This window comes from Thunnus albacares, chromosome 20 (genome assembly GCF_914725855.1).
Source record: "Thunnus albacares chromosome 20, fThuAlb1.1, whole genome shotgun sequence".
NCBI lineage: Eukaryota > Metazoa > Chordata > Actinopteri > Scombriformes > Scombridae > Thunnus > Thunnus albacares.
The window spans coordinates 217,409-243,347 of NC_058125.1; the positions used below are offsets into that span (position 1 = coordinate 217,409).

At 38.9% G+C, this 25,939-nt stretch overlaps 2 protein-coding genes across 8 annotated transcripts in view; one reads left to right on the forward strand and one right to left on the reverse strand.

Annotated features, from left to right (window-relative positions):
* The first annotated feature begins 97 nt into the window (after window positions 1-97).
* slc16a3b (solute carrier family 16 member 3b) lies at window positions 98-18,889 on the forward strand. The gene is made up of 6 exons (XM_044338728.1): window positions 98-195; window positions 12,086-12,341; window positions 12,421-12,564; window positions 13,755-14,356; window positions 14,800-14,980; window positions 16,868-18,889. The coding sequence occupies exons 2-6, from the start codon at window positions 12,119-12,121 to the stop codon at window positions 17,188-17,190; spliced, it is 1,473 nt and encodes a 490-aa protein (XP_044194663.1). The 5' UTR covers window positions 98-195; window positions 12,086-12,118; the 3' UTR covers window positions 17,191-18,889.
* A 1,163-nt stretch (window positions 18,890-20,052) lies between these two features.
* csnk1db (casein kinase 1, delta b) overlaps window positions 20,053-25,939 on the reverse strand; it is a 33,779-nt gene continuing 27,892 nt past the window's right edge. For 5 of the 7 annotated variants that reach the window (XM_044338729.1, XM_044338730.1, XM_044338732.1 and 2 more), the window contains one exon: window positions 20,053-21,780. In XM_044338729.1, coding sequence (XP_044194664.1) covers window positions 21,730-21,780 — 51 coding nt within the window. In that variant the 3' untranslated portion in view covers window positions 20,053-21,729. Of the gene's footprint in view, window positions 21,781-24,512; window positions 24,650-25,939 lie in introns of those variants that run through there. The other 2 variants (XM_044338731.1, XM_044338733.1) reach the window with 1 other exon arrangement.

Genomic DNA, 25,939 nt, shown 5'->3' on the forward strand with positions numbered 1-25,939 from the left:
CAACAATGTCATTTTGAAGGTGTTTTATTTATACAAAGGGTGAGCCAGGGTCAAAACGCTGTAAGAGCCGGAGTTTTTGGGAAACGCCAAGTTTCCTGTCTGCGCGCCGCATTATAAAAGACAGTGGCGGAAGCGCGCACACGCGGTTTGTGTAGAAGCGCTTCTACAGGGCGACACGCAACAGCATCTCACCAGGTATCGTGTGAATATTTTTCCCTTTTAAACTAATTGTTTACATATGTGTCTGTGTTTTATATAAACTAACTCGTCTTTTGCGATAGCCACGAATTAACAGGTTGCCATGAAGGCTGAATGGGAGGCGACAAGGCAAGAGTAAAGCAGATGAATATAAAATAGAATATTAATGTGTAAATTATATTTGTGTTAGAGAGTGTAAGATGATATTCCATTATCGTTTTGATGCTGATGTCGCCAAATGGTCCAGCTAAATCTTTTCAAGTCAGTCTGTTCTGCGGGGACACATAGACGCCTCTTTTCTCACGTACGCCACTGGGGTTTGTCCGCACATACAGCGAGCCACATCTGTCTCTCAATTACATCAGACAACGAGCAACAGCGTAGCTTCATCAGTAGGAGTAGGCTACTTAAAGAGGACAGCTAGAGTAGCCGAAATGTTAGCGAGTTACTTAATGAAAATGGACAATACTCTATTAAAAGATCCTTTATCCATCTAACTAACTAACAAGAACAACCAGACTACAAACTAACAAACACAAACAACAAGGTTAGCGAAGCGTTTCACTTTGGGTTGTTTCCTGATTGGGTGATGAAGTCAGTGTGTGAAGGCAGTGCGCAGGTAGGAAGTTCGACTTCGAAGTTCGCAGTCGAACTTCCTACTTGCGCTCGGCTGCAACCCTGAGGCTTTATGATGACAGGATTCTCAACATAATCATTGCTCCGTATTACTAAAGCCTGAGATGTACAAGTCTGCTCATCAAGTCAATCAAACTCTTATCCGCTAGAACAGTGGAGCTATAATTGAATAAAATTGCTAGCCAGCTGATTGATTGATTGATTGGTAATACCTCACAATACGACAAAATTGTGAGTAGTTAGCTTGCTAAGGAGCAAGGAACGACCTGATAATTGATGAATCTCTAATAAGCTGTGTTGGAAGAAGTATCAGATCATTTCCTTAAATAAAAGTACCAATACAGAAATGTAAAAATACTTAATTACAAGTTAAATACCTGCACAATAAATCCGAATTAAGTAAAAGTGCATAAGTATTATCAGCTTGATGTATTTAAATATTGCAGTAAAAGTAGTGGTTTGGTTCCTCTGACTGATATATTATTATATATGACATCAGTAGATTATTAATACTAAGGCATCAGTATGTAAGCAGCATGTTACTGTTGTAGCTGCTGGAGGTGGAGCTAGTTTGAACTAGGGCCTACTTTATATACAGTTAGCTAGTTTAGTCCAGTGGTTCCCAACTTAGGGGTCTGGCCCCTCCAAAGGGTCACCAGATAAATCTGAGGGGTTGTGAGATGCTTAATGGGAGAGGAAAGAAGAAAAAACAAAGTTCTGATACACAAATCTGTTTGTGTATCAATCTGTCCGTTTTTGAACTTTTTCTCTAATCTTTGATTTTTGGTGAAATATTGGATCAGTTGAACATTTATTTAAATTAAGCCATGTGAGAAATTTAGAGAAAAAAATCACCATTTGGTGGAGCTGATAAGAACTCTACATCTAAATGTGACCCTGACCACACACTGCTTTTTTTAAGATGTCAAAAGCTGAAAGGGTTGGAAACCACCGGTTTCATCTTTAATAATGTGTTGCATTTTAAAAGCTTGTTATATTATCCATTGTGTCAAATCTTCATCTGAAAAGTAACTAATAACAAAAGCTCTGAAATAAATGTAGTGGAAAAGAAAGTACAGTATTTCCCTCTGAAATGTAGTGGAGTGGAAGTATGAAGTAGCATCAAATGGAAATACTCAAGTAAAGTACAAGTACCTCAAAATTGTACTTAAGTACAGTACTTGAGGAAATGTACTTAGTTACTTTCTACCACTGGTAATAAGGTGGTTGACTTCCTGACTCTTAATCAAGGACAAATAGATAGTATTGAGTAACTAGAGAACAGACTTTAAGTTAATAAATAATTATTTGATGATTAGTTCATACATAGATGAATCGACATGCTGACCATTTTTTTTATAAGTTGTTGCTGATTAACTGTGACCCAGACTCTGAGCAGCACAAAACTAGTAACAGCTCATTAATTACTAATTACTTAAAGCTTCCTTACTCTGTACTCTCTCCAGTAAAGTAAATGGTAAATGGACTGCATTTATATAACGCCTTTGTAGTCTTATCTACCACTCAAAGCACTTTACAATACATGCCAGCATTCACCCATTCACATACACATTCATACACTGATGGCAGAGGCTGCCATGCAAGGTGCAAACCTGGTCAAAAGTGCCCCACAATGTTTCTTTGCTAACCCATTCACATATACACTCCTACACCGATGGTGTGCCATCGGGAGCAATTTAGGGATCAGTATCTTATGCAAGGACTCTTTGACATGCGGACTGGAGGATCGAACCACCGACCTTCTGGACAACCCGCTCTACCTCCTGAGCCACAGCCACCAAGTGATACATCATACTAAGAAGTTACTAACTAATGATTTATTACTTCATAATTATCTTACCATTACCTACTAAATCAACCTACAAAACAGTAGCTACTGAGCGTTTACTGAGAAATTTACATTTAGGTCATTAGTATATCCTTAGAGTATGTAATAGTGTAATCAGAATAACAGATTTGACTATGCATTGCTTCAGATTTCTGGGGATTTTTTTGTTAAATATTCTGTTATTGGATGGTTTCTTCTGTTTTATTTTTCTGGGTGTCTCACACACATACACAATGCAGGATAATATCCAAATGTCTTTCATCTGGGATGAGAAACTATCCCTGTGTGTGTGTTTGTGTGTGTGTGTGTGTGTGTGTGTGTGTGTGTGTGTGTGTGTGTGTGTGTGTGTGTGTGAGCTTGCGGAATGTAAGGGTCTTAATTTAGTATGGGTGGTGATACTTGGATGGCTCCTGACAAAATGGTGCATGGGTCTAACTGGGGTCACAGAAGGTGTGGATGATGTGGGTGGGCGTCGTGGGAGGTGCCATGCTGATGTAACTCAGTGTACTGTTCCCCAGTGAATGTTTATTTGGTGGCTCATTCAACAAGCTGAGATGCAGGACAAGATGTGTGTTCATGTATGTAAGTTAGATATAAAGGAGACTTTAGCAGGAAGCTAAATGACGCTAATGTGGGTTGTTGTTCAGAGTCTTGGCTCAGTGTGACCGTCTGCTCTGCTTGTGATAGAATGCCATGGTAATGCTTCACACAATATTTGCTGTATCAAAATAAGAACTCTGGTAAGCAGATGATGGAATGGTATTCAGTATTCAAGTATCTCATTCTTGGTTCTGATGATGTCACTTGTAATTCACAACTCTGCCTCTTTCACATGAATGTGCTTGTGCCTGTAAAACCCAGAGTTAACAGAGCTAGATGATAACCAGCTTTGTGAGACTTCTCACCATCAGGCTCAGTGAAGCCAGGTAACCCAAAGAGAGCCAGTCTAAGTTGAACTTGCTTCGTGCCACAGGCCCCTGATTTTAATTCACAGGCAGGTCAATTTGTGACCAGAAGCCTGTTTCAAATAGACATGAATGGGAAAATGGCAAAATCCCATCTGACTGCGCCATCAGGCTGAAGGTGAAGAGAGGCAGACAGGGCAAGTGTCCACATGACCTATAGATAACGGAGTATATAAGGACTTGGTTATTGATAGATATGTACTGCTTTTCTACAGAAATAAGTTCTGTGTTGCTATGGCTTTGTATATTGTATGTAAAATTCTTAATGCTGGTCAGTAGCAGACCTCTAGGAGGTGTGGCCTCATAAGTGTTTTGAACCCTATCATAAGGAATGTGTGCAGCATCCCATCTTAAGTCTGATGTGAGCACAGAGAGAATATAAATCTCAATGATATACCACATAACAGGACATCTGTTAGAATCTGGCCTGTGATATACAGTAAAGGTCTGAAGATAACAACTGCCCATAGAAGTAAGTGTTGGGTCAGTGCCAGATAACATGCTTAAAACATACAGGTTTTTTGAAGTCTAGTATGATGCCTTAGCAGGCACATTTAGCTAACTCAAGTCAATGAACAGCTGATCAAGGATCAGTTGGGAGCTGCAGATGGCAGAGAATGAGATTATTAAGGACAATGAATGTGTAATTGTAAAAACTGTAACAAGCCTTGGTCACAGTATCAGAGAGTCGATCAAACTTCCCTAAGTTTTGAAATACCACTATGAAATATCCTGTAGTGAAGAAGAAATTGCTAAAGACAAATGAAGCCTGCTCTCTGGTTATTGAGCAACAAAAATATGTGAAGTTGTACTGAACGTTAGATGGCTGAAATAAAACAAATCGAATTTTATCAAGAAAATTAAACAGAAAAAGTGCCAAGAAGCATATATGACATATAACCCTTGTCCTCTCATCTGTCCATTTCCACCTGGCTTGGCCTGGCTGACAAAGAAAAACAAAAGAAGACAAATAAGTATTAATAAAGTGCATATCATAATGCAAATACAAAACATACATCAACATGTAATCTACAGCTTGAAGCTAATTCGCATCCATAGTCCCCCACAATCAAAACATACGACAGCACAACAACAAACAGTACAAAGCAAAAAAAACACACAGAACACGCCTTACAAAATACAAAGCTACACACAACAGCACATCACATACATTCATAATGTCAATTAGAAATGAATAATGTAAACTTGTCAAATTAAAAGCAAGACTACCTGCACTAATGAGAAGACCATAGATGAAGTTTAGACTCAGTGGTCACACAGCTGATTGGTCTTTAGTAGATTTTTTAATTTGGCCTTGAATGTATTGATTGAACAGTTCTTCATATCATCAGGTAGGGTATTCCACTGAGTTGTGGCTTTCACAGAGAAAGCTGACTGCCCAAATGCAGTGCGAGGAAATGGTATGGTACAATCATGTATAGAGGATATTCTGGAGGATCTAATAGAACTTACTGAGCGAGTGTACACAAAGTCACAGAGTGGAGGAGGGGCCAAACCATTTAAAATTTTATAAACTAGGTACAAATTGGAGAATAATCTAAAATTCTCAAAGCTCAGTAAATTGTATTTCTCCAGTACCCTACAGTGATGGAAATGCATTGGCTTTTTGTCCAGAGTTTTTAGAGTTTGTTTGTATAAGGACTCAAGAGGTTTTATGGCTGTTTCTCCAGCCTGCCCCCAACATGTGATGCAATAAGACATATGGGAAAGAATCATAGCTTGCATAAATATCTTGGCTGCGTCCAAAGAGAGACAGCTTCTAATATGTCTAAAATTTGCTAAGTTGTACTTTATGGTTTTAACCGTTTTTTTAACGTGTTTCTTAAAGTTCAAATTTGGATTCAATGTCACACCAAGATATTTAAAATCAGTAACTATGTCAATTTTTTCACCTTTGATGAAAATATCAGCGTTAGGAGGTTGTACCATGGTTTTAGAGAAAAACATAGTTTTTGTCTTGTTTACATATATTACATACATATATATTACATATATCATATATATGAAAGATAAATTGATCATATACTGTATGTAAATAATGTGTTATTTATATGATACCTAACCACCAAGGAGTACCTGTACAACATATAATATGAAAGATAACCTTGCTTTACATAGCCTATGTCGTATGTAAATACATATATGTAAAGCAGTATCTACAGTATGGCATATCATCTATCATAAAGGATAAACAACTCCCAAATCTGTAAATACTGTAATTTCATTTCATTTTTTCTTCATAAGGACATTCCACATTAATCAATTTTTCTCTAAACGTGCCAGTGTTAGCCAGTCAGCTAATTTTCAACTGCAGTGCTTTGTCAAGATATTCTGAAAGCAGTGTTGTGACAGCTTAAGAATCACACAGAATTGACAACAAGATGCTAAAAAGACAATAATAGCAAAAAAAGCATTATAAGGCAGGGTTCATAAAGAGCAACAGGAAAAAGCAAAACATAAAAGCAACAATACAGATAGAATATCTACTATTTGTTACATTTAGCCATGCAAAGCAATGCGAGGCAACAAAACATGACTAAAACAGTGGCGTTGTTAGGGCTGATCATTCAGGGCTTCAGCCCCGGATATTTTTGGTCCTCAAAAACTGGTATTTAAATGTATCCAAAAGAACTTTACTTGGAGTGTTGGAGGAAGGAGGAGAAATATTGTGTTGCGCATGACAAGACGCATGCAAGCAGCAAGATTCAGAAAGCATTCTGTTAGATGGCAGAGAATGAGATTATTAAAGACAATTAATGTGTAACTGTAAAAACTGTAACAAGCCTTGGTCACAGTATCAGAGAGTTAATCAAACTTCCCTAAGTTTTGAAATACCACTATGAAATATCCTGTAGTGAAGAAGAAATTGCTAAAGACAAATGAAGCCTGCTCTCTGGTTATTGAGCAACAAAAATATGTGAAGTTGTACTGAACGTTAGATGGCTGAAATAAAACAAATCGAATTTTATCAAGAAAATTAAACAGAAAAATGCCAAGAAGCATATATGACATATAACCCTTGTCCTCTCATCTGTCCATTTCCACCTGGCTTGGCCTGGCTGACAAAGAAAAACAAAAGAAGACAAATAAGTATTAATAAAGTGCATATCATAACGCAAATACAAAACATACATCAACATGTAATCTACATTTATGGTTGTGATGTTTAAATAGCATATAATTAAGGCGATTTGTTACTCTATATACTGTATACTGTACATTGATTTGATTTGATTTATTGATTGGGACAGTGTGCAGTTTTAAACATTAAAGATGCACTGCACCGAAGTTAGCTTGAATCTAATTTGCATCCATAGTCCCCCACAATCAAAACATACGACAGCACAACAACAAACAGTACAAAGCAAAAAAAAACACACAGAACACACCTTACAAAATACAAAGCTACACACAACAGCAGTGTTGTAACAGCTTAAGAATCACACAGAAGTGACAACAAGATGCTAAAAAGACAATAATAGCCAAAAAAAGCATTATTAAGACAGGGTACATAAAGAGCAACAGGAAAAAGCAAAACATAAAAGCAACAATACAGATAGAATATCTACTATTTGTTACATTTAGCCATGCAAAGCAATGCGAGGCAACAAAACATGACTAAAACAGTGGCGTTGTTAGGGCTGATCATTCAGGGCTTCAGCCCCGGATATTTTTGGTCCTCAAAAACTGGTATTTAAATGTATCCAAAAGAACTTTACTTGGAGCGTTGGAGGAAGGGGAAGAAATATTGTGTTGCGCATGACAAGACACATGCAAGCAGCAAGATTCAGAAAGCATTCTGTTAGATGGCTCCATGGGATTTCTACCATTCATGGAAATAACAGATTCTTTGATTGCCAGCCTGGAGAGGCTACAGAAGAAAAAAACAAGGCTATCTCTGTTTGGTTTATCACTAACAGAGTATTGGAAATCTTAACACATCCCCAGAGGTTTAAGAATTCAGAAAGAACCCATCATTGGGAGAGACAATGGACAATTTTGCCGAACATAGTGTGAGATGCTGAACAAATGTTACAAATCTTACAAAAACAAGCTGCTCAACTGAGAGAAAAATCTTAAGGAAATCTGAAGACTTTGTGACAAAGAAAAAGATTGAAAAACAACAGAAATCTACTGTAAAGATGTACACACAATGAAGCTCAGGAAGTTCTGGAGAGTCACTATTGACTATTGAGTGTATCCATGGCTGCATCGAACAAGATCTCGATGACCATCACCTAGACATAAATCCCAACAACCCAGATGTCGATACAACAGACAAGTATACAGCTCTGATGATTCAAACTCATCCCATGAGGGTCCTTCACAGACAGCAAAAAATGCACCAAAAGGAAGGGTCTCCCCACAACAAACTGCGCAAACCCAACTGTTCACAAAAGGATCCGAAGGGGGAGGAAAGGGCACAAAAGAAGATCACAGACTGGTCCACTGATTCAGCAGGACTTTTCAAGTTGTCTAAACCTGAGTTAACTGAGTCTGAAACTAAGGTGTTGTCAAAAGGCTTTTCATTTGTTCAAGGGTATTCCTATGTAATGATTTTGATTCTTTAGGTACTTAAGATTGAAACACTTTTTCATAGACAAGCATAATTAGTTATACAGATCTGACGCCTTTAGAGTTAAAATTACTTACATTCCACACAGTGGATTACATGCTGCTCTTGACACTTTTTGCAGACTAGTTGAGCAGGATATTTCTGCACTCTGTAAAACCCCTCAAAAACATAAACCTATTCTATCTCACTTGGAATCAAAGACCAAGTGATTTAATGAGTGATGAGATGATTATCATTAAGTCAGCAGATAAGGGTGGTGTAATAATTATAAAAAATACTGAGGATTACAAAATGGAAACGAAACGACTGGAGATTTACAGTACAGTGTGTTCACTTCTAGTTCTTCATGTCCGGTAAAAATATAGTTTTAAAATATTGGCACATATTGAGTTCTGATGAAAGAGGTGGAAATTTGTTCAGACACCAGCCTCTTTTTGCATACAAGAGAGGAAAAAAATCTTGAAGATATTCTAGTCTCTTCAGATTTAAGAAGCTGCCCTAAAGTCCATGACAACCCAAATTCTCTTTGTTACTTGTGCTCATTGCAACAACACAACCCGCACTAAAGAGTTCACACATCCCCATTCAAGAAAGGGACTCATGTAAAGGGATGTATTACTTGTGCCACCAGTGGGGTGGTTTATATGCTGAAATGTCCATATGACTTGATGTTTGTGGGAAAGACAAAACAACAATTAAAATTTGGATTTCAGAACACAAAACCACTATTAGGAGACATGATCTAATGTCATTCATGTGTCACTGAATGTAATTCGGGATTTTGCAGAAACATGAGTACTGATGTTATGCTTGTTGCAAACAACTGGCTATGTTTTTAATTTTTTTTCTTTTGACTGTATTAAATATCCACAGCGATCACACAGCAGCTAAAATGATAAGTACGTCACCAAATTGGGAGTGCTGTGCATATTGACACACGTGGCACAGCAGTGGTAACATTCATTATTAAAACTGGCCAGGATCTAATAGTAAATAATGTTCTGTATTTCTTCTATACATCTGACAGTGGTTGCACAGATTCTAAGTTTATACAGTGAAATTGTAGCAGCCCTTCTCAAGATGAATCCTGAGCTCTATCAGAGCTGTCAGGGCATTTTTATTTCAAGCTAAAAGTCCAAAACTCAGATTCAGAGAAAACTCAGTTTCAGTTCAGTTTTGCTGCTTAAATGCATTCCTGAAAATCTCTGCTGCATTAACATTACTGCATACATGGAAGGATTTCCATATGCTGACACAACCTCTCTAATTGTAAAGCAAAGATATAACATTTTATTGTAATTTGTTGCCTGATTGGTGAGATAAACCTGTCATTACACCCAGGCAGGAGTTTCAGTGCTGCTATTGTGTGTGGACCTCTTTCCTACCAGTCCATTTAAAGAGTCAGTTCACCCAAAAACCTTTTCTCGCTCACCTCAATTTGGTCCTCCATTCAGATACTTTTAATTTTATTTGTCCAGGTTTGGATATTTCTATCTTTGAGATCATTTCTTCCATCTCAGTACTGTAGCTTCTTGAGAAACTTATTTAGGTTGATTTGCTTCCCAAAATATGAAGACTACAAATAGGCTAACTGTTGACATTGACAATACATGTAAATCTACAAAAAGTGTTAATATTAGCCTACATTATTTATCCAGCTGAAAAACATTTTATAAATGGGAAAAAAGACACAGTGAATGGTGCACAAGCATACCTGATCATTTTTTATATGTTCATTTGCTTCATTTTTGTTGTTTGTCAATACAAACCTATAACCTCCCGCCTCCCACCTCCCCTAAGAGAGACACAAGAGAATAGAACAAGAGAAAAAAAGATAAAGCCCCTGATGATCTTGGCTTAGGCCCAGATCTTTTCAAAACCTAAAAAAACCTCTGCTAAGTGACAATGATTATAACCATATTTTGATAACATACAGTAATGCAGAGCAACAATAAGCAACAAGACAAAAATAAAATACAACAATTTGCTAAAATGTTAAGAGATATAGTTTACTCTTGCATTTATCACAAATGGGACTGACTGCAGCATACAATTTGACCCTAGACATATGTATTTGATTAAAGGTATACCATGCAGGATTTGTTGGTTGGTGTTTGTAAACACACAGCATTCAAAGTTGGCCCCTCTTCCCCGGCTAAGTGAGCAAGCAAGAGAGAGAGAGAGCAGTGGTGGTCGAGTGAGCTAGAGAGTGAATGAATGGCGCGAGCGGTGCTGGTGAGAACAAAGCCGTGAATCAGATAAATAATTTGTCATTTTCTGATTGTTTCATGGCAGTTCTAAAGCACAAATAAACATGCCTACACCTCTGCACAATTTTGCACAACCCTACGGGGTGGTGCCACATTGCTAGATTTTGTGTGAATGCAGAGCTTCATCCTGTCCGCTGTGGCCTCTCTGCTCTGCATATGTGTAGCTCAGCCCCACCCTCAGTCAAACAGATACACAGACCTGCAACTCTTTATACAGCCATGACACAGAGACAGAGAGCAGAGCGGAGCAGGGGAGAGAGACAGAGACAGCCATGTAACCTGGTTGCTATGCTACAAGTCCTGATGTCACGACGTTAGGAAAATCCTGCATAGTATACCTTTAACTTCTTAAAACTATTAAACCAGTTATAGATCTAAGAATTGCATCCAAGATGTAATTTATCAGAGATGCCACAATCTTGCTTCCAGACTGATTTAGTAAATAATAACAATTAATTTTTAGAAAGATAAGCAAATATTACATTAAATTAACAATAAGAATAGTAATAGTAATATACAGTAATACAGCAGAAGAAATAAAATGTGTTACTTAAAAAGTTCCTAAATAAACACAGAAAAAATAAGGTCTGTTTTGCTACAAAGAACTGATACTTTGAATGCTAGATTGTGAAAGAATTGTAAAAATAGAATGTATGAATGCCATGTATGAGAGACAAATATGGATTATGTCACCGTACAGGCAGGGGTACATAGCAGAGATGAAAGGAAGCTTCAATTGTCTCAACAAGCTGACAACAAATAACCCTCAGCACTGCAATGAATGGTAAATGGTAAATGGACTGTACTTGTATAGCGCCTTTCTAGTCTTCCAACCACTCAAAGCGCTTTTTACACTACGAATCACATTCACCCATTCACACACATTCATACGCTGAAGGGGTACAGGGGCTACCATGCAAGGTCCCAACCTGCCCATCAGAGGAAGCTAAGCATTCACACACATTCATACACTGATGGCACAGCCATCAGGAGCAATTTTGGGGTTAAGTATCTTGCCCAAGGACACATCGGCATGTGGACTGGAGGAGCCGGGAATCGAACCGCCGATCTTCCGATTAGTGGACGACCCGCTCTACCTCCTGAGCCACAGCCGCCCCAATGTGAATATATAATGTGAATATATCACATACTTTCCTACAAAACACACACACACTCCTACACACAGTCTTAAAATAGAAGGGCTTGTACTGTAAATAAAAATAAAACTTCTCCTACAAACTGTATCCTCAAAACAAGTCTAGTGGATTGTGAATGTGTACAGTAACTTGTTCAAACATCATACTACAGTAACTGAATGACCAATACCTAATGCACTGTACTGCACTGATGAATGTATTTACCACACACACACACACACACACACACACACATTTAGACTATTTAAATAATCATTGACAACCAACAACTATTAACCAACTATAGTAAGGATGAGTACTCTAGGACATGACCACAATATAAAAATAATTCTAAAAATCAACATGAACATATGACATGACAAAGCCATATGAACCAAAGTAACGATTTTTTTTTTTTGCTTTTGTATTTATAGCCACTGACCTCAACACAGCAGTCAGAAAGCATCATGGGAGGAGCAGTGGTGGATGAGGGACCTACTGGAGTGAAGGCACCAGACGGTGGCTGGGGTTGGGCCGTGTTGGCTGGCTGCTTTGTCATCACTGGTTTCTCCTACGCTTTTCCCAAGGCTGTCAGTGTCTTCTTCAAAGAGCTGATCAGAGAGTTTGATGTTGGCTACAGCGACACCGCCTGGATATCATCAATACTCCTCGCCATGCTGTATGGCACAGGTAGACAAGGATAATGCATGTCTGCTAATATGGCAGTAAACAGGTGTATACTGTGTACTTATTGGTTGTTTTTTCCTAGGTCCTCTGTGCAGTGTGTTGGTGAACAGGTTTGGCTGTCGACCGGTAATGATGGTTGGAGGGCTCTTTGCCTCACTGGGAATGATTCTGGCCTCTTTTGCCACTAGCATCATACACATCTACCTCTGTGCTGGAGTTATTACAGGTAGAGTCATAACATATATGCATACATAGGAAATACACAAACATGTAACAAGGATGTAGAAATGTACATGTGATCCATATCCCTTTAGCTAAGTCATATAATGAATAGCTGCTTCTTTTTTATAGCTCCTTTTCTTTAGAATACACAATATTATATATATACTTAATATACTCAATATTGATGAGACAAAACAAAAGGGGTCAATGAAAAAATACCTAATTACAGTGAAAGACATGAATCACCACATGATATAGAGACCATAAAAAACATTTTAGGTGCATATCATAATTGTGATGGTATGGTAAATAAGTGCATTTTATTTATGCATCTACAGATTCAAATTCACCTCCAGAGTTATTTACTTTTATTTACTTATTTACTAGACCCTGTTATCAAATGTTACAAATTGTATAGACCCCAGAAAGAGTAGTTGTTTTCAAGGAAACAAATAATGGTAGACCAAATAAACACTCACTAAATCACTGGAACTAGCACTAAATACAGTAATACTGTACTAAAATTTTTGTGTCTTTTTTTCTGCAATTATTTTGTCAGTTGCTCCATCAATACATCAAAGACTTTGGTCCACAGCAACATATGTTGACAAGTACTCTCCGAAGTTGCCATTAAATTTGCTGTGCATATCTTTTTGCAATATATAGTTCATATTTATCAAATAAGGTATTGGTATCAGTACCAAAAACTCAGGTATCATACGGGCAACAAGTATCAAAACTTATCCAGCCCTTCTTTTTTCCACATATGTTTGTATTCTAGATAATACAGCTATTATTCCACTCACCACAGTAAAGTGAAAAACTCCCTGCAGCTCAGAAAACTGTTGAAAGAAAACCAGAATTATGATTCACCCATTCATGTTGTTAAACCTGTTAACAGAAGTCTTAAGTACTGCACAACAGCAGTGGTAGAATCTGAATAAAAACAGTCAAAATTATGTGTAAGTCTTGTTTTCTATAGCTTTTTAACACATAACAAAACACTGATGAGAAAAGAGGAAAGCGTACAACCTGCTGCTAAAGATTACATCTCTGAAATTCACAAAACAAACTAAACTAAAAAATATATTTAGAACACACAGAAGCATTTTACAGTGATGAGGAAGTAATTTATGTAATTCACAAATCTTTGCAAAGTGAATTATTTCTGTAACATTGTCTGTCTCTCATCAGGTCTGGGTCTGGCGTTGAACTTCCAGCCGTCTCTGATAATGCTCAATCGCTACTTCTGTGAGAAACGTCCACTTGCTAATGGCTTGGCGGCGGCCGGCAGCCCTGTGGCACTGTGCTGCCTCTCTCCACTGGGACAGATTCTCCAGTACCAGTATGGCTGGAGAGGGGGTTTCCTCATACTCGGAGGCATGCTGCTCAATTGCTGTGCTTGTGGTGCCCTCATGAGGCCCCTGTTGCCCCCTAAGAAGTCTCAGGAGCTGGAGGAGAGTGCTCTCACAGAGGAAGAGAAGCCCCGGCCAAAGAGGAAACTTTTAGACTTCAGCGTATTCAAGGACAGAGGTTTTGTAATCTATACCATTGCAGCATCTATTATGGTGCTGGGCTTGTTTGTGCCCCCTGTGTTTGTGGTCAACTATGCTAAAGAGCTCCACTATGAGGACACTTACTCAGCATTGCTGCTCACCATATTGGGATTTGTTGATATGTTTGCTCGGCCCCTGTCAGGACTGTTAGCAGGCATGAAGTGTGTACGGCCAAGAAGTATCTACCTGTTTAGCTTCGCTATGATCTTCAATGGGTGCACCGACCTAATAGGATCACAGGTAACAATGCAGGCATGGATTCTATATTGCAAGGACAATGAACATGTCTGTACACCCCAAAAAACAACTCCTGTATAAAGGATTTGCTTTTGGATTTACTTCACAAATTCACTACTGTAGAAACCATGTTCATTGCCATCACACAGATCAAGAACTTGACCTGACTGACTCCTTCTCAGAGAAAAAATAAGGAATTTAATAAATGAAAAGATTTTGTCCTCTAATATATATAACTGGTAAAAAGTAAATGATTGTTGTTACATAGATGTAGGTCAGTTAATTAACATTAACTGTGAATACTGTAGATGAGACCGATTGTATTAGGTTAGATTACTGTATGTCTGTAGCTCTAGTGTCTCCTGATCAACAAGGCCTCTTTGTTCACCTGTATGTCCTCTATAAACCAATTTCATGTTCAGAATACCTTGTCTCTCTCCTTGCAGGCAAACAACTATGCAGGTCTGGTGGTCTTCTGTGCCTTTTTTGGCATGTCATATGGCATGGTGGGAGCGCTACAGTTCGAGGTCCTCATGGCTATCGTAGGGACAGAGAAGTTCTCCAGTGCCATTGGCCTGGTGCTGCTGATGGAAGCTATTGCTGTTCTAGTGGGCCCTCCTGGAGCAGGTCAGAGCATTGGATTTGAACTAGGGATGTTGTGGTTCATGGTTACTGTCTGAGTCCCTTGCAGCAAGCGAGAAAATGTGAATAAGTTGCCGTGAGCCAGTGTCTCTCAAAGTAAAAGAAAAAAAAAAGATAAAACAGTAAACATCAGTGTTTATACATAAATCAAATTTTTAGGATACTTTTCACACAGATGTTTGAATTATTGACTATTTAAGTAGTTTCAACTGATTAAAAAAATAAACACCAGATATTTTCAAATAAAAACTAAAAAATAATATCCCTACTAATTCTTGTCCACAAAACACATTTTCACGAAAAGGAATGACTAATGACAGTTAATAATGTTCCATAATGAGTGTCTATACCTGGAATGAGAAATCTTTATGGTAACTCTTTCAAGGAACATAGTTTTGTTTGTTGGCAGCTCTAAACTGGCCTTACAAAACCTGCCCAAATCTCAAGATTTTAGTCCATAAAACATCCACTGACAATTTAGCCTGGCAGATGGAAGACAGTGTAATTAGCAAACCAGTTAATACTAAATCTAACCAACTAAAATGAGCCAGCACTGTATTTTAAAGTCAAACACTTTATTTTGCAAAATCATGATAACCTGCTCTGTCAAGTGGTTGTCCTTTGGAGGGACAAAACATTTGATCAAAATGACAATTTTTGTTGGTGTCATTCAAGTGCTCCTGTATGCATAAAGTAGGCATGCCATTTTGTATCCATCCTTTATAAATGAAGAACTTCTTGGGCCCTATCTTACGCCCGGCGCAAAACGGCACCAAGCGCAGGCGCAAGTGTCTTTGTTAGTTTAAGATCGACACAGATGTCATTTTCCGGTCCAGCGTCCACGTTGTTTAAATAGCAAATGCACTTGTGCCCATCAGAGCGCCCATAGGCGTGTTGGTCTTAGGAGGTATTTATACAGACGGACAACAACAGATCAGACACAGATTGAGTTTCCTGCTGCATCAATACATGATGACATGAGGAACACATGAGGAAATAAATGAGGTGAAAACAATGATTAAACTAACGAAGGAAATCAATCTGCACAGCTTCTAGCTGCTGCCAGTAACAGGATCAGCACCTTGGAGAGCTGATCAAGTCCTGATAACTATGTTAATGATTCTTTACATGAATAAGATGAACATTTAATTTTTGAACACTATTTAACAAATATTCTTTAACATTTTTGAGATTACAGTGATCAGGTTTCCATACTTTCAGCAATTAAAACCCTGCTGATTTGACATGTTACTCCATGACTGAACAAAAAGATTTTAAAGACCATAGTTGTAATTAAAAAAAAAAAAACCTTTTCAAAAACCAAACGAAAATACATTTGCAACAAATTAATGAGCAGAATCTTAAACTGGTGGTCTGGGGCTGACCACAGGAGGGTTCAGGAGTAGCAGGGGCCAGTGTGTTTGTTATGGATCGTGCGCTTTCACTTTGTGCATGAGCAGATCCGTTTCCTCTGCAGAGAACCATCCCTTCTGGCAAATGCGCCATCATGATAGCAATCCGCAGGCACACATGGCTCTTAAAGTGAATGGGAGATGACACTCAGATTGGTTTATTGCATGTTACACCGAAAACACACCCATAAGTAATTAGGAGACTATGGACAACCCCTTTGAACCATACGCCTGGCGCATCGACCATTTGGATTTGGATACACCCTAAATGCACTTGCACCATGCGCTTCAGACCGTGTGCTTTAGATCGTTAAAATAGGGCCCCTTGTTATATAGCCATTCAAACCACTTTTAATGTGTAGCCTATGACAAAGACACAAAAAAGCCATGGACTGTGAACTGCAGCTCACATGGTGAGAACCAGTAATGATCATACTAATATTACTGTACTCTCCACCAGGTCGTCTCTTGGATGCCACCAAACAGTACATGTACGTCTTCCTGTTAGCAGGCTGTGAGGTCACACTGTCAGCCATTGTCATCGCCCTGGGTAACTTTTGTATCAGAAGGAAACAGGATGATCCAGAGGCTAAGATGGAGATGGTTGTGACTGCTGCAGAGAAGGAGGGACTGAACCACGGCGTGGAGGGTGAGGAAGATGATGAAGGTGAAAATGAGCCAAGGGAAAAAGAGAACGGAAAAGCCAGTGCTTTGAACACTGGGGAGGAGATGATAATGGTGGGGAAGGAGGGTGGAGAGGAGACCACTGAGACATCACTATGAAGAATAAGACTAGAGATGAGAAAAGACAAACTGTGCATCAAGAGGCCACACATAAAAAGTACTGATGATGATCTGTGGCAAAGACATGGAGTGAGGAGCCATGCAGAAAGTGAGAGGAGAAGTAGTGTAAGAAAAGATGGCTGATATTGCCCTCTAAATTAAAATCATAGTTTGATATAATGGATACAAGAACTTGTTTAAATCAGATTCTATACATTACTGTTATCCTGGATTTATATGAAGATTGACTTCAGTCGAAATGCTGCAGACAGAATTATTTGGGCATGAAAATGCCCCACTTTACTAGCAAAATTTTTTTTCTGGTAAGATAACTTGTCTATCTACTCAGACACACACAGTATGTGAGGCTATCCTATACTAATTAGTCCATCACCAAAAGGGTGCATTTTAGAACAAAGAAATTGACAGTTTTTTCCCCAGACAGATCCTGTCTTCTCCATTAGGACTTTATATTACTTTCAATTTCCCTAATGATGTCAAAAACTTTGACCAACCCCCCCCCCCCTTTAACTCAAGGTCTACTTACTGACTGTTTCTAGAGCTTCCACCCACATCTCAGAACATAAATGATCGATGATGTCTTCTTACTTTGGCAAGGAGACATATCCCTATTAGAGAAGTTCTATCAGTATGTCTATTAAACTTTGCAGGCCTCAGATGTAAGTGTAAATGTAAGCATAGACACAGTAAAATTACAACAAAGTAGTTAAAAAAAAACAGCAGCAGATTGATCTGTACACAAAGTCTACAGATTGCAATACACACAAAAAGTTTCCATGTATATTTAAAGAAAGCACCAAAACAAGACGAGAAGCAGATCTCCCCTCATGCACTGCACTACTTATACCCATAAAATATTTATGAAAAAAAAAATTAAGCACTGGCACATTTTACAAAATGACCCACAGATAGACTTTCAACAGAAAACCAATGACAACCCAAGAGAGGAAGGACCGTAAAGGACAAGATTGTCTAAATGGTTCCACATACTGACAGACTGAAAATTTTAAGTGTGGAAATTGTGTCAATTTTAAATTGAACAGAAACCAGAAAATATCATCCTTCCAGTCACAAGTGAGACTAGAAACATGAACAACTTCATCACCTGTAAAACAAAAAATACATGATCAGCTGTCCATGCATTAAAACATATGTTGGTGAAATGGAGTGCTCCGTTAAAGACAGGATGACTGAACACAGAGAACCCTTCAAAAGAGGAGATATAGAACACATATATCATTTGAATTATTTCATTTTTTGTGATGGTATTGTGACTGTATGATGTTTTTTTGCTATTTCTTCATTTTGTTGTGTACTTTTATTTAGAAGTTTCTGTGCTCATGCTTTGGAAGCTGGCCACCAATGTGTCTAGATCTCATTGGATAACTGATAAGGATTCAGCCTTCTTGTAGAGTATATATGTTTTTACACATTCTGTAAATCATGCTGATGATGGCCCTGTGCTGAAATGTGTTCCTTAAATAAAGATTCTTAGTTTTTTAAATAAATGTTATGACAGTGCAGCCCTGTAAGAGTCTGTGAGTCCCCCTGTGATGCTGGGAGTGGATAGCCACCTGTTATCATGACAACTTTGCAAACTCCATTCACTAGCAAGGACAGTGAGATACTCTTAAAAGATACTCTGGAAAAAGCTAATAAATGGACCTTGTATTAAGAATATGTCAAATGATAGCTCTCAAGCTCAAGAGAACACTTTCACACTTTCACTTTCAAATGACGTACTTGTTTGTTGCACTGTTTGCTTTACTTATTGAAAGTATTTACTTACACTTTGTGTAACAAGAGAAAAGCTCAAATTCGAATACATGCACCCTGGCAGCTGAACTGCATACTGTAGCAAGTCCCATTTTGTAGTTTGCTCCTTGAGTGCTGTGTGCCACTTTCTGAGACTTCACCTAGTTGCTAGCTAATGTATTTGTCTGTGGGATACTTGAACTTGGATTGTCATCTCAGTGCAGCCTTGTATACTCAGCTGATTAATTATGTCCTACATTGTCTTTAACTGTCCTGTCTACTTAATGCTGCGGCACTGGTACCTGCTGTGTTGTGTGTTACAACTAACATTTAACAAACACTAGAGAGGGAGCATAAGTCCCTTGGCTGAAGAAATGTAGCACACATCTGCTGCACTTACACTATTTTTCTGAGTGGTGTCAAACACAATATAGACACATGCTGCATGTGTTTTGCAAAGATGTTGTCTATGGAGAAAAATGACTCAAAGATTCCCTCCACACATGCTTGAAAACAAAAAAAAAACTCTTTGACTAATAATAATAATAATGATATGGTTTTCCAAAAAGCAAAAAAACCAAACAAACAAAAAACGAGTACCTCCTCAAAAATCCTCCAAATGACATCTACTCCTCCCTCAACGAAAAATCCAGAATCTCTCAATATGCAAATATTGTTCATGTCAAAAGTTTAACTGCTAGATATGAGATGTCTCCTTCTTCACTGTTAAGTCCATTGCTTTAAGTTTCCACATCACATTTGGGGTAAGTTGGATACTGGATGACGATTGGCTCCAAAGTAGGATGAGTTCAATGTTGTTTTGGCTCTGCGTTTGAGTGGAGGGGGACTTCAAATTTTACATTCAGCAACAGGCTTACATCCACATGAAATCCATGTGAGATCAGCTGAGTCAATTAGCTTCAGTGTACTATTTCACTGTGAACTGTTGATTGAAGTCCTCAGGTGATCAGTCTTATCTGGAGACAGCAGGGTCAGTTATCAAATAAATACATCTGATTTCCCAGTGTTATGTAAATGGATGAACCAATGAATTCACAGGCACTAAAAAGTCATGGCACAAAAAGGTACAAGGAGTTCATTTATTTACAGTTTAAGTACACAAATACAGTGGCAAATATAAATGTGAGAAAGTAAATCTCGCTGACCTGCTTGCTTACATGATTCAATAGGTGTAGAGTGGCTGATCAAAGAGGCCAAGGGTCAAAATCAAAAACTACTTAGAGAATGAGCAGCAGAAAGAATGAATTACAACAGACCCTTTAAATCTGACAGACTTGGCAGATCATCACAGCCACATGTCTCAGACATACACAGGTTGAGTTAAACGTCCCAACCCCAAAACACTGCGGCTGGAGGAGGTCAACTTTTCTTTTCAACAAAATGTCATTTCAAATATTATTAAAGGGGATTCATAAAGAATGCATTCTCAGTGCCCATGGCTCCGCAGTTTGCAACACCAGTAGAGGGATCACTGAACCTCTGCACAGCACTACTTTCGTGTAATGACTCCATGGCTCCAACGGGGGCAGTGTGATGGGAGATAACCACACTTAAAGCAGCCTAAACTTGCAGTAGCTAGGTTCCTGGACCAAGCTTAGAAGTCATGTTCAGACCCTTCCCTACATGTCAGTGAAAAAAAAACCAAGAGAAAACATTTACACATCTATATTTCAAGTATTTCACAGCTTCAAAATAATACAAATAAGAAAAATGTTTATCTGTACACAGTGAATAGACATCTGGTAAAATATGTCAGATGACACCCTTGCCCCCTACATAAAATGCACTTCTTTTGTACAACACTAGGAAGGGAGAGGGGCTCATTGGACAGTACACCAGAGCCTAGAGGTGAACAGACAGAACAGCTTGACTAATCAGTGAATTCACAACCTCCTGCATCCGAGATACCAAAGCATATTTTTGGTACTTTCATGGGTTCAACTAGCAGTCAAGCCTTCACACCTGACTTTGAGGACTCACCTCTTAAAACATGCAGAACAGTAGTTTCTTTTTATTTAATACAGATGGCTATAGAATTACTGAAAGGGCCATCATTGGCAGTCAGCTTGATACATCTTACTACAAAAAAGGGAGAAAAGCTGTTTTATTGAAGGCATGAATTAGCAAACAGTGACAGTGATAGGGTCATCAATGACTGTTTTCGCAGAGGAAGGAGGAACCAGCGGCATTAACTGTTTTATCAGTCAGGCAGTGTCCTAGAAAAGACTGCTGGGTTGCCATGTTTGCCCTGGACAAACCACTGTCCATTTGGTATCTCTCATGCTTAGAAATGGGAGAGATCTGGTGGGGTGGGGACAGTGAGGAGGGTTGTACAAATGTCTCCTGAAAAAGTGGACAGAGAACAGTCCTGAGGTCCAACACTCTTAAATGTTTTGGGAGGTCAGACCAAGACACAGAAAGGGGAAGACACAGAAAGGAGAAGAGAGAGAGAGAGAGAGAGAGAGAGAGAGAGAGAGAGAGAGAGAGAGAGAGAGAGAGAGAGAGAGAGAGAGAGAGAGAGAGAGAGAGAGAGAGAGAGAGAGAGAGAGAGAGAGAGAGAGAGAGAGAGAGAGAGAGAGAGAGAGAGTGTACAGACCCTTTAAGTCAGTCAGAAAGCAGTTTGAGTCAGAGGCTGGTTTTCAATGGTAGCTGTTACAGTAGTGATTAATAGTGGTGGTGGTTAGTATGTCTGATCACATCTGAGTGAACACGGCTTGGTCCGCCAGGTTGCATTGTGGGGGCTCATCGAGGAGCTAGGGGATGGAGACCAGCAGGCGGTACACCAGACACCATCTAGAGGAAACACAGGACAGGAAATTGGAGGGTCAAACAAACAACCATACATGTGTCATAACTAACTGGCTGCATTAAGCTTCCCAGACACACTTTCCTATACTGTCACTGCCTCAAGATATACATGTATGTAGACCTAATGCATTTTCAAGCCAATGTCAGCTAAAACATAATATTCATGTTCACCCCATAATCCACATAATCAAAAAACTGCACAATTTCTAAAGACAAAAAGAGCTGCAGGGCAACTAGTTGTATCTGAATGGGGCTAATAACAATAGCCCAATATTTTCGATAATACTGCTGTGATGACAGGAACAAGCTTTAGCATAAGAAAGGAAATTGCAAAAATGTCTAAAATTGCACCACTGAGGAAAGGTTAAGAGTGTAATTATTAGCGGCAGAGCTGTGATGCAGCTGCAGGAACGTGATATACATGATGTGGTGATATGAGCTTTACAGACCCGGACATGTGGCTGCGGACTTGCACGCGCTTCTATGGATGGCTTTGCTGTCTTTAAACAATCAAACACCGCAAGGGGGTAGGAAACATGTTGCCAAAATGTCAGGACAGCTGTTATATGGACATTGTCAGTATTAAAAAAATAAAGCAATTTGAAGGAAACCAGTAAAAATACTGTTTAGAGGTGATTTGTATGTGACAATCATCCTTGCCTTTTCAGATTTTTTTTTTTTTTTAACCATATGTCACATTTGATAGACATCTGTCAACTCTGGCTAGCCAACATATGACACATATTCCAGCTACTAGTAGCAGTGATAATGCCAGTGCAAACTAAACATAGTTAACTTTAGAGGCAGTGACAAATTATGTCCCCCGGCACCCCAATCTAAACATTAAACAATAATGTTCCACATGTGCGCACTGGAAAACCAGTTGGTGACCTCACAACAGCAAGAGGAGGTTCTTTTGTTGTACAAATGTTAGATTGCGTGCAGACCTCTGCATATGGATGTCACTATTCATGTTTTTTAATGCCCATTCTCCAACCAATCCAAAATACATTTAAGTCATTTAGACTGTACAATAACATGATGGCATGGCTAAAAGGGGAAAACTGTTTAATGGGGACATTATGCTTTTTGTGATTTTTTGTTATTTTCTGTTAATTATAAATAGTTATGATGTTGGATATCTATGCTAAACATGGGGCGCCCTGGAGGCCTAGGTTAAGGCACATACCACATAACTGCAATGTCCATGCCTCGACTCCTGGCCGGGGGACCTGTGTTGCATGCCCTACCCTTCTCTCTCTCTCTCACTACATTTCTGTCAAATATAGGCAAAAGCCTGAAAAAATAAAAAAAACATACGTAGAAATGCTCCCTGCAAGTCAAAACCCAGGGCTTCAACCAGATCTTAGTGCTTTGTTTGCAACTTTATTTTCTACCTTCTACCTTACCTTGCCCATAAACGAATGTCCATTCTGTAGCCTTTGTTGCTAAGGTTTTTCAGCGTGTTGTTCATGTTGTCCACTCTCATATTTCCCATCGGATTTCAGCTTGAACATGAACGGATGTATTTGAGAAGTTGACATTTCGAGTAAAGAACAAGAGAAAGAAGTGAAATTCTACTACTACTGTTTGTTTACTTAGCCTCCCAAGCCACCAGAAGATGGCTGAGACGCAGCTTCTGAAAGCTGGTCAATCAGAACAGAGTGGGCTCATCAGGAGGAGGGCCTTAAAGACAGCTAAAATGGCCTGTTTCAGACAGAGGTTGAACTGAGGGGCTGCGTAAATGGTCAGTATGAGTTAAATAAGGTTTTTGAACTGTAAATGTCATGCAACTGTCATGCAAAGATATTCCAGTTGAGCCCCAAATTAAAAATATAGACCTGGAAATGTGCAGAATATGTCTCCTTTACAGACAGGGAAATAAAAAAATATTACATTTTCCCAGTTCTAATCCTGTGTCCCTGTGTTAATTGTTCAGTTACATCTAACTGAAAATCCTGACCTGTATCTGCATGATTTTATGCATCACACTGCTGCCAAATGATTGGCCGGCTGGATAACTGCATAAATAAATAACCAGGTGTACAGGTGTTCCTAGTAAATTCCTTGGTAAATGTACATCACAGTACAGAATAGGGGTGTCATGATATAGCGGTATTTAAAAAATGAAACATTGATGTCATGTTAATGATATACATAACATAATATCATATAAATAATCCAGCGACTCTTAAAACCCCTTAACAATCTGATGGCCTATCCACAGGCTGTCACATCTATGCTATGGACACAACTCTTGTCTTTAAGTGGGTACTCATGCGACACATCTTTGGAAAGCTTTGGAGAGAAAGATTCTTGTGATTTGATTGATGCAAACTATCTCAAGATATAATCACAACAGGAGGTACAATCAATGGCTCTGTCAGACCACCAACAAACAAACAATTACAAAATTCATGCTACTCACCTATGAAGCCTCATATTACTGATGACCATGACTGATGCAACCCTGACAAAAACGGTGTTGTTACATTGGCAAAGGTTCAGTCGATTCAATCCAGTAAAATTTTTAGTCCAAAACACATTATTACATCAAAAAATATCCACTAACGGCTGTTGCATCAAATTAGCTGGCAGATGTCCTAATCTTCCAACATACATACAACAACATCTCCGTCAAAATGCATTGGCATGTAAACATTAGCCCCATCTTGGTATCAAAATGGCAACTGCACTCTGACCTTTTGATCGACACCTCACTTGACCCAATAGGAGCTTCCATGTCCTGTCCACAGCCTTCAATAGCCAATAAGAGTCCATGTTGAAAGGAGGTGCATGCCCCTCTTTTGTAAAGACCGAGCCAATAGGAACAGATTCTGCTGATGACGACGCTCTGAAAATGGCCATATGCTGCTTTATTGCTTTTTATAAAGCCACAACATGGAAATTATGTAAATATAACTAGTTTGCTGTAATTCACTTTTTATATGAACTGCTTTTCCACCATAGCACTTATTTTGACTCTTTTATATGTATAAAGTTTAGTCTCAACAGGGGAACAAAGCACTATAATGTGTTTATGCTTCAGTTACTCTGAAGCAGAGTAACAGGGTAACTTTATTTGGTATCTTTTTTGGAAGATGCCTAGACATACCTGTACAAAAACATGTAAAAAATTAATTTTCTGTGGTATTGTTATTAAATTTGAACTTGGACTAGGTAAGGCTCATGACAGCCCTAGTACAGAGGACACTAACTTCAGATTCAGTGTGACTTTAAGGGATAGGTTTGGATTTTTTCATCTTAATACAATATTGACATGTCACAGGTATACTAAAAGAGTTATGGGTTGCTGTAACCATTCCTGCTCTCCATTACTGGCTGTGAAGAGATCCATTTTGTAGAGTGACTACAGTGTAAATGATGGAGGACAAGATCCACACTTGTGTAAAAATGCATTCTTAAGTTCAACTGAAGCAAATATGAGGTTTCAGTTAGACAAATCAACTGTCTTTGGCCTGGTATGTGTAGGTTTATTGTCAGGCAACAATCTAAACATAGCACAAATAGTAAGGAAATTTGTGTTTGGTAGATTATTTCTTTGTTGTAACAATGCTTCTTGGCAATAAATCTTTTACCATTGGAAAGCCTGTTCATTTCCCTTTAAAATGGTGCCACATTTGTAAGGACCATGCATTTGTGGGATGAGCAGCAGAGCTGAGTATGTGGCTTGTGCCCATGAAAAATATGCCAAATCTTCTCTGCAAATGCCAAACAGCTTATTCTGCCATTGACATTGTTTGGTGGATTGGATGATTGAAGTTTGAAGAAACAAGACATATTGGCAATTTAACAATTTATTCATTTAACAAACAGGAGCCTGAGTAGCGTGTGGAAGAACCATACACAGCCACGGCAGCCTGGCACCTCCTCCTCATGCTGGTCTCCAGCCTGGTCACACACTGCTATGGGATGGCATCCCATTCTTCAACCAGCATTTGTTGCAAGTCAGCCAACGTGGTTGTGTTGGTCACTCTGGCGTGAACAGCACGCCCAAGCTGATCCCGCAAGTGTTCAATGGGGTTGAAGTCAGGACTGCTGGCAGGCCATTCCATCCTCTCAACTCCCAAATTCTGGAGGTAGTCTCTGATAAACCCCACTCTGTGGGGGGGGCGAGTGTTGT

Coding starts and splice junctions, on each gene's coding strand:
- slc16a3b (XM_044338728.1), top strand. CDS start 12,119: ATGGGAGGAGCAGTGGTGGATGAGGGACCTACTGGAGTGAAGGCACCA. Junction 12,565..13,754: donor CTGTGCTGGAGTTATTACAG/GTAGAGTCATAA, acceptor GTCTCTCATCAG/GTCTGGGTCTGGCGTTGAAC. Junction 14,357..14,799: donor CCGACCTAATAGGATCACAG/GTAACAATGCAG, acceptor CTCTCCTTGCAG/GCAAACAACTATGCAGGTCT.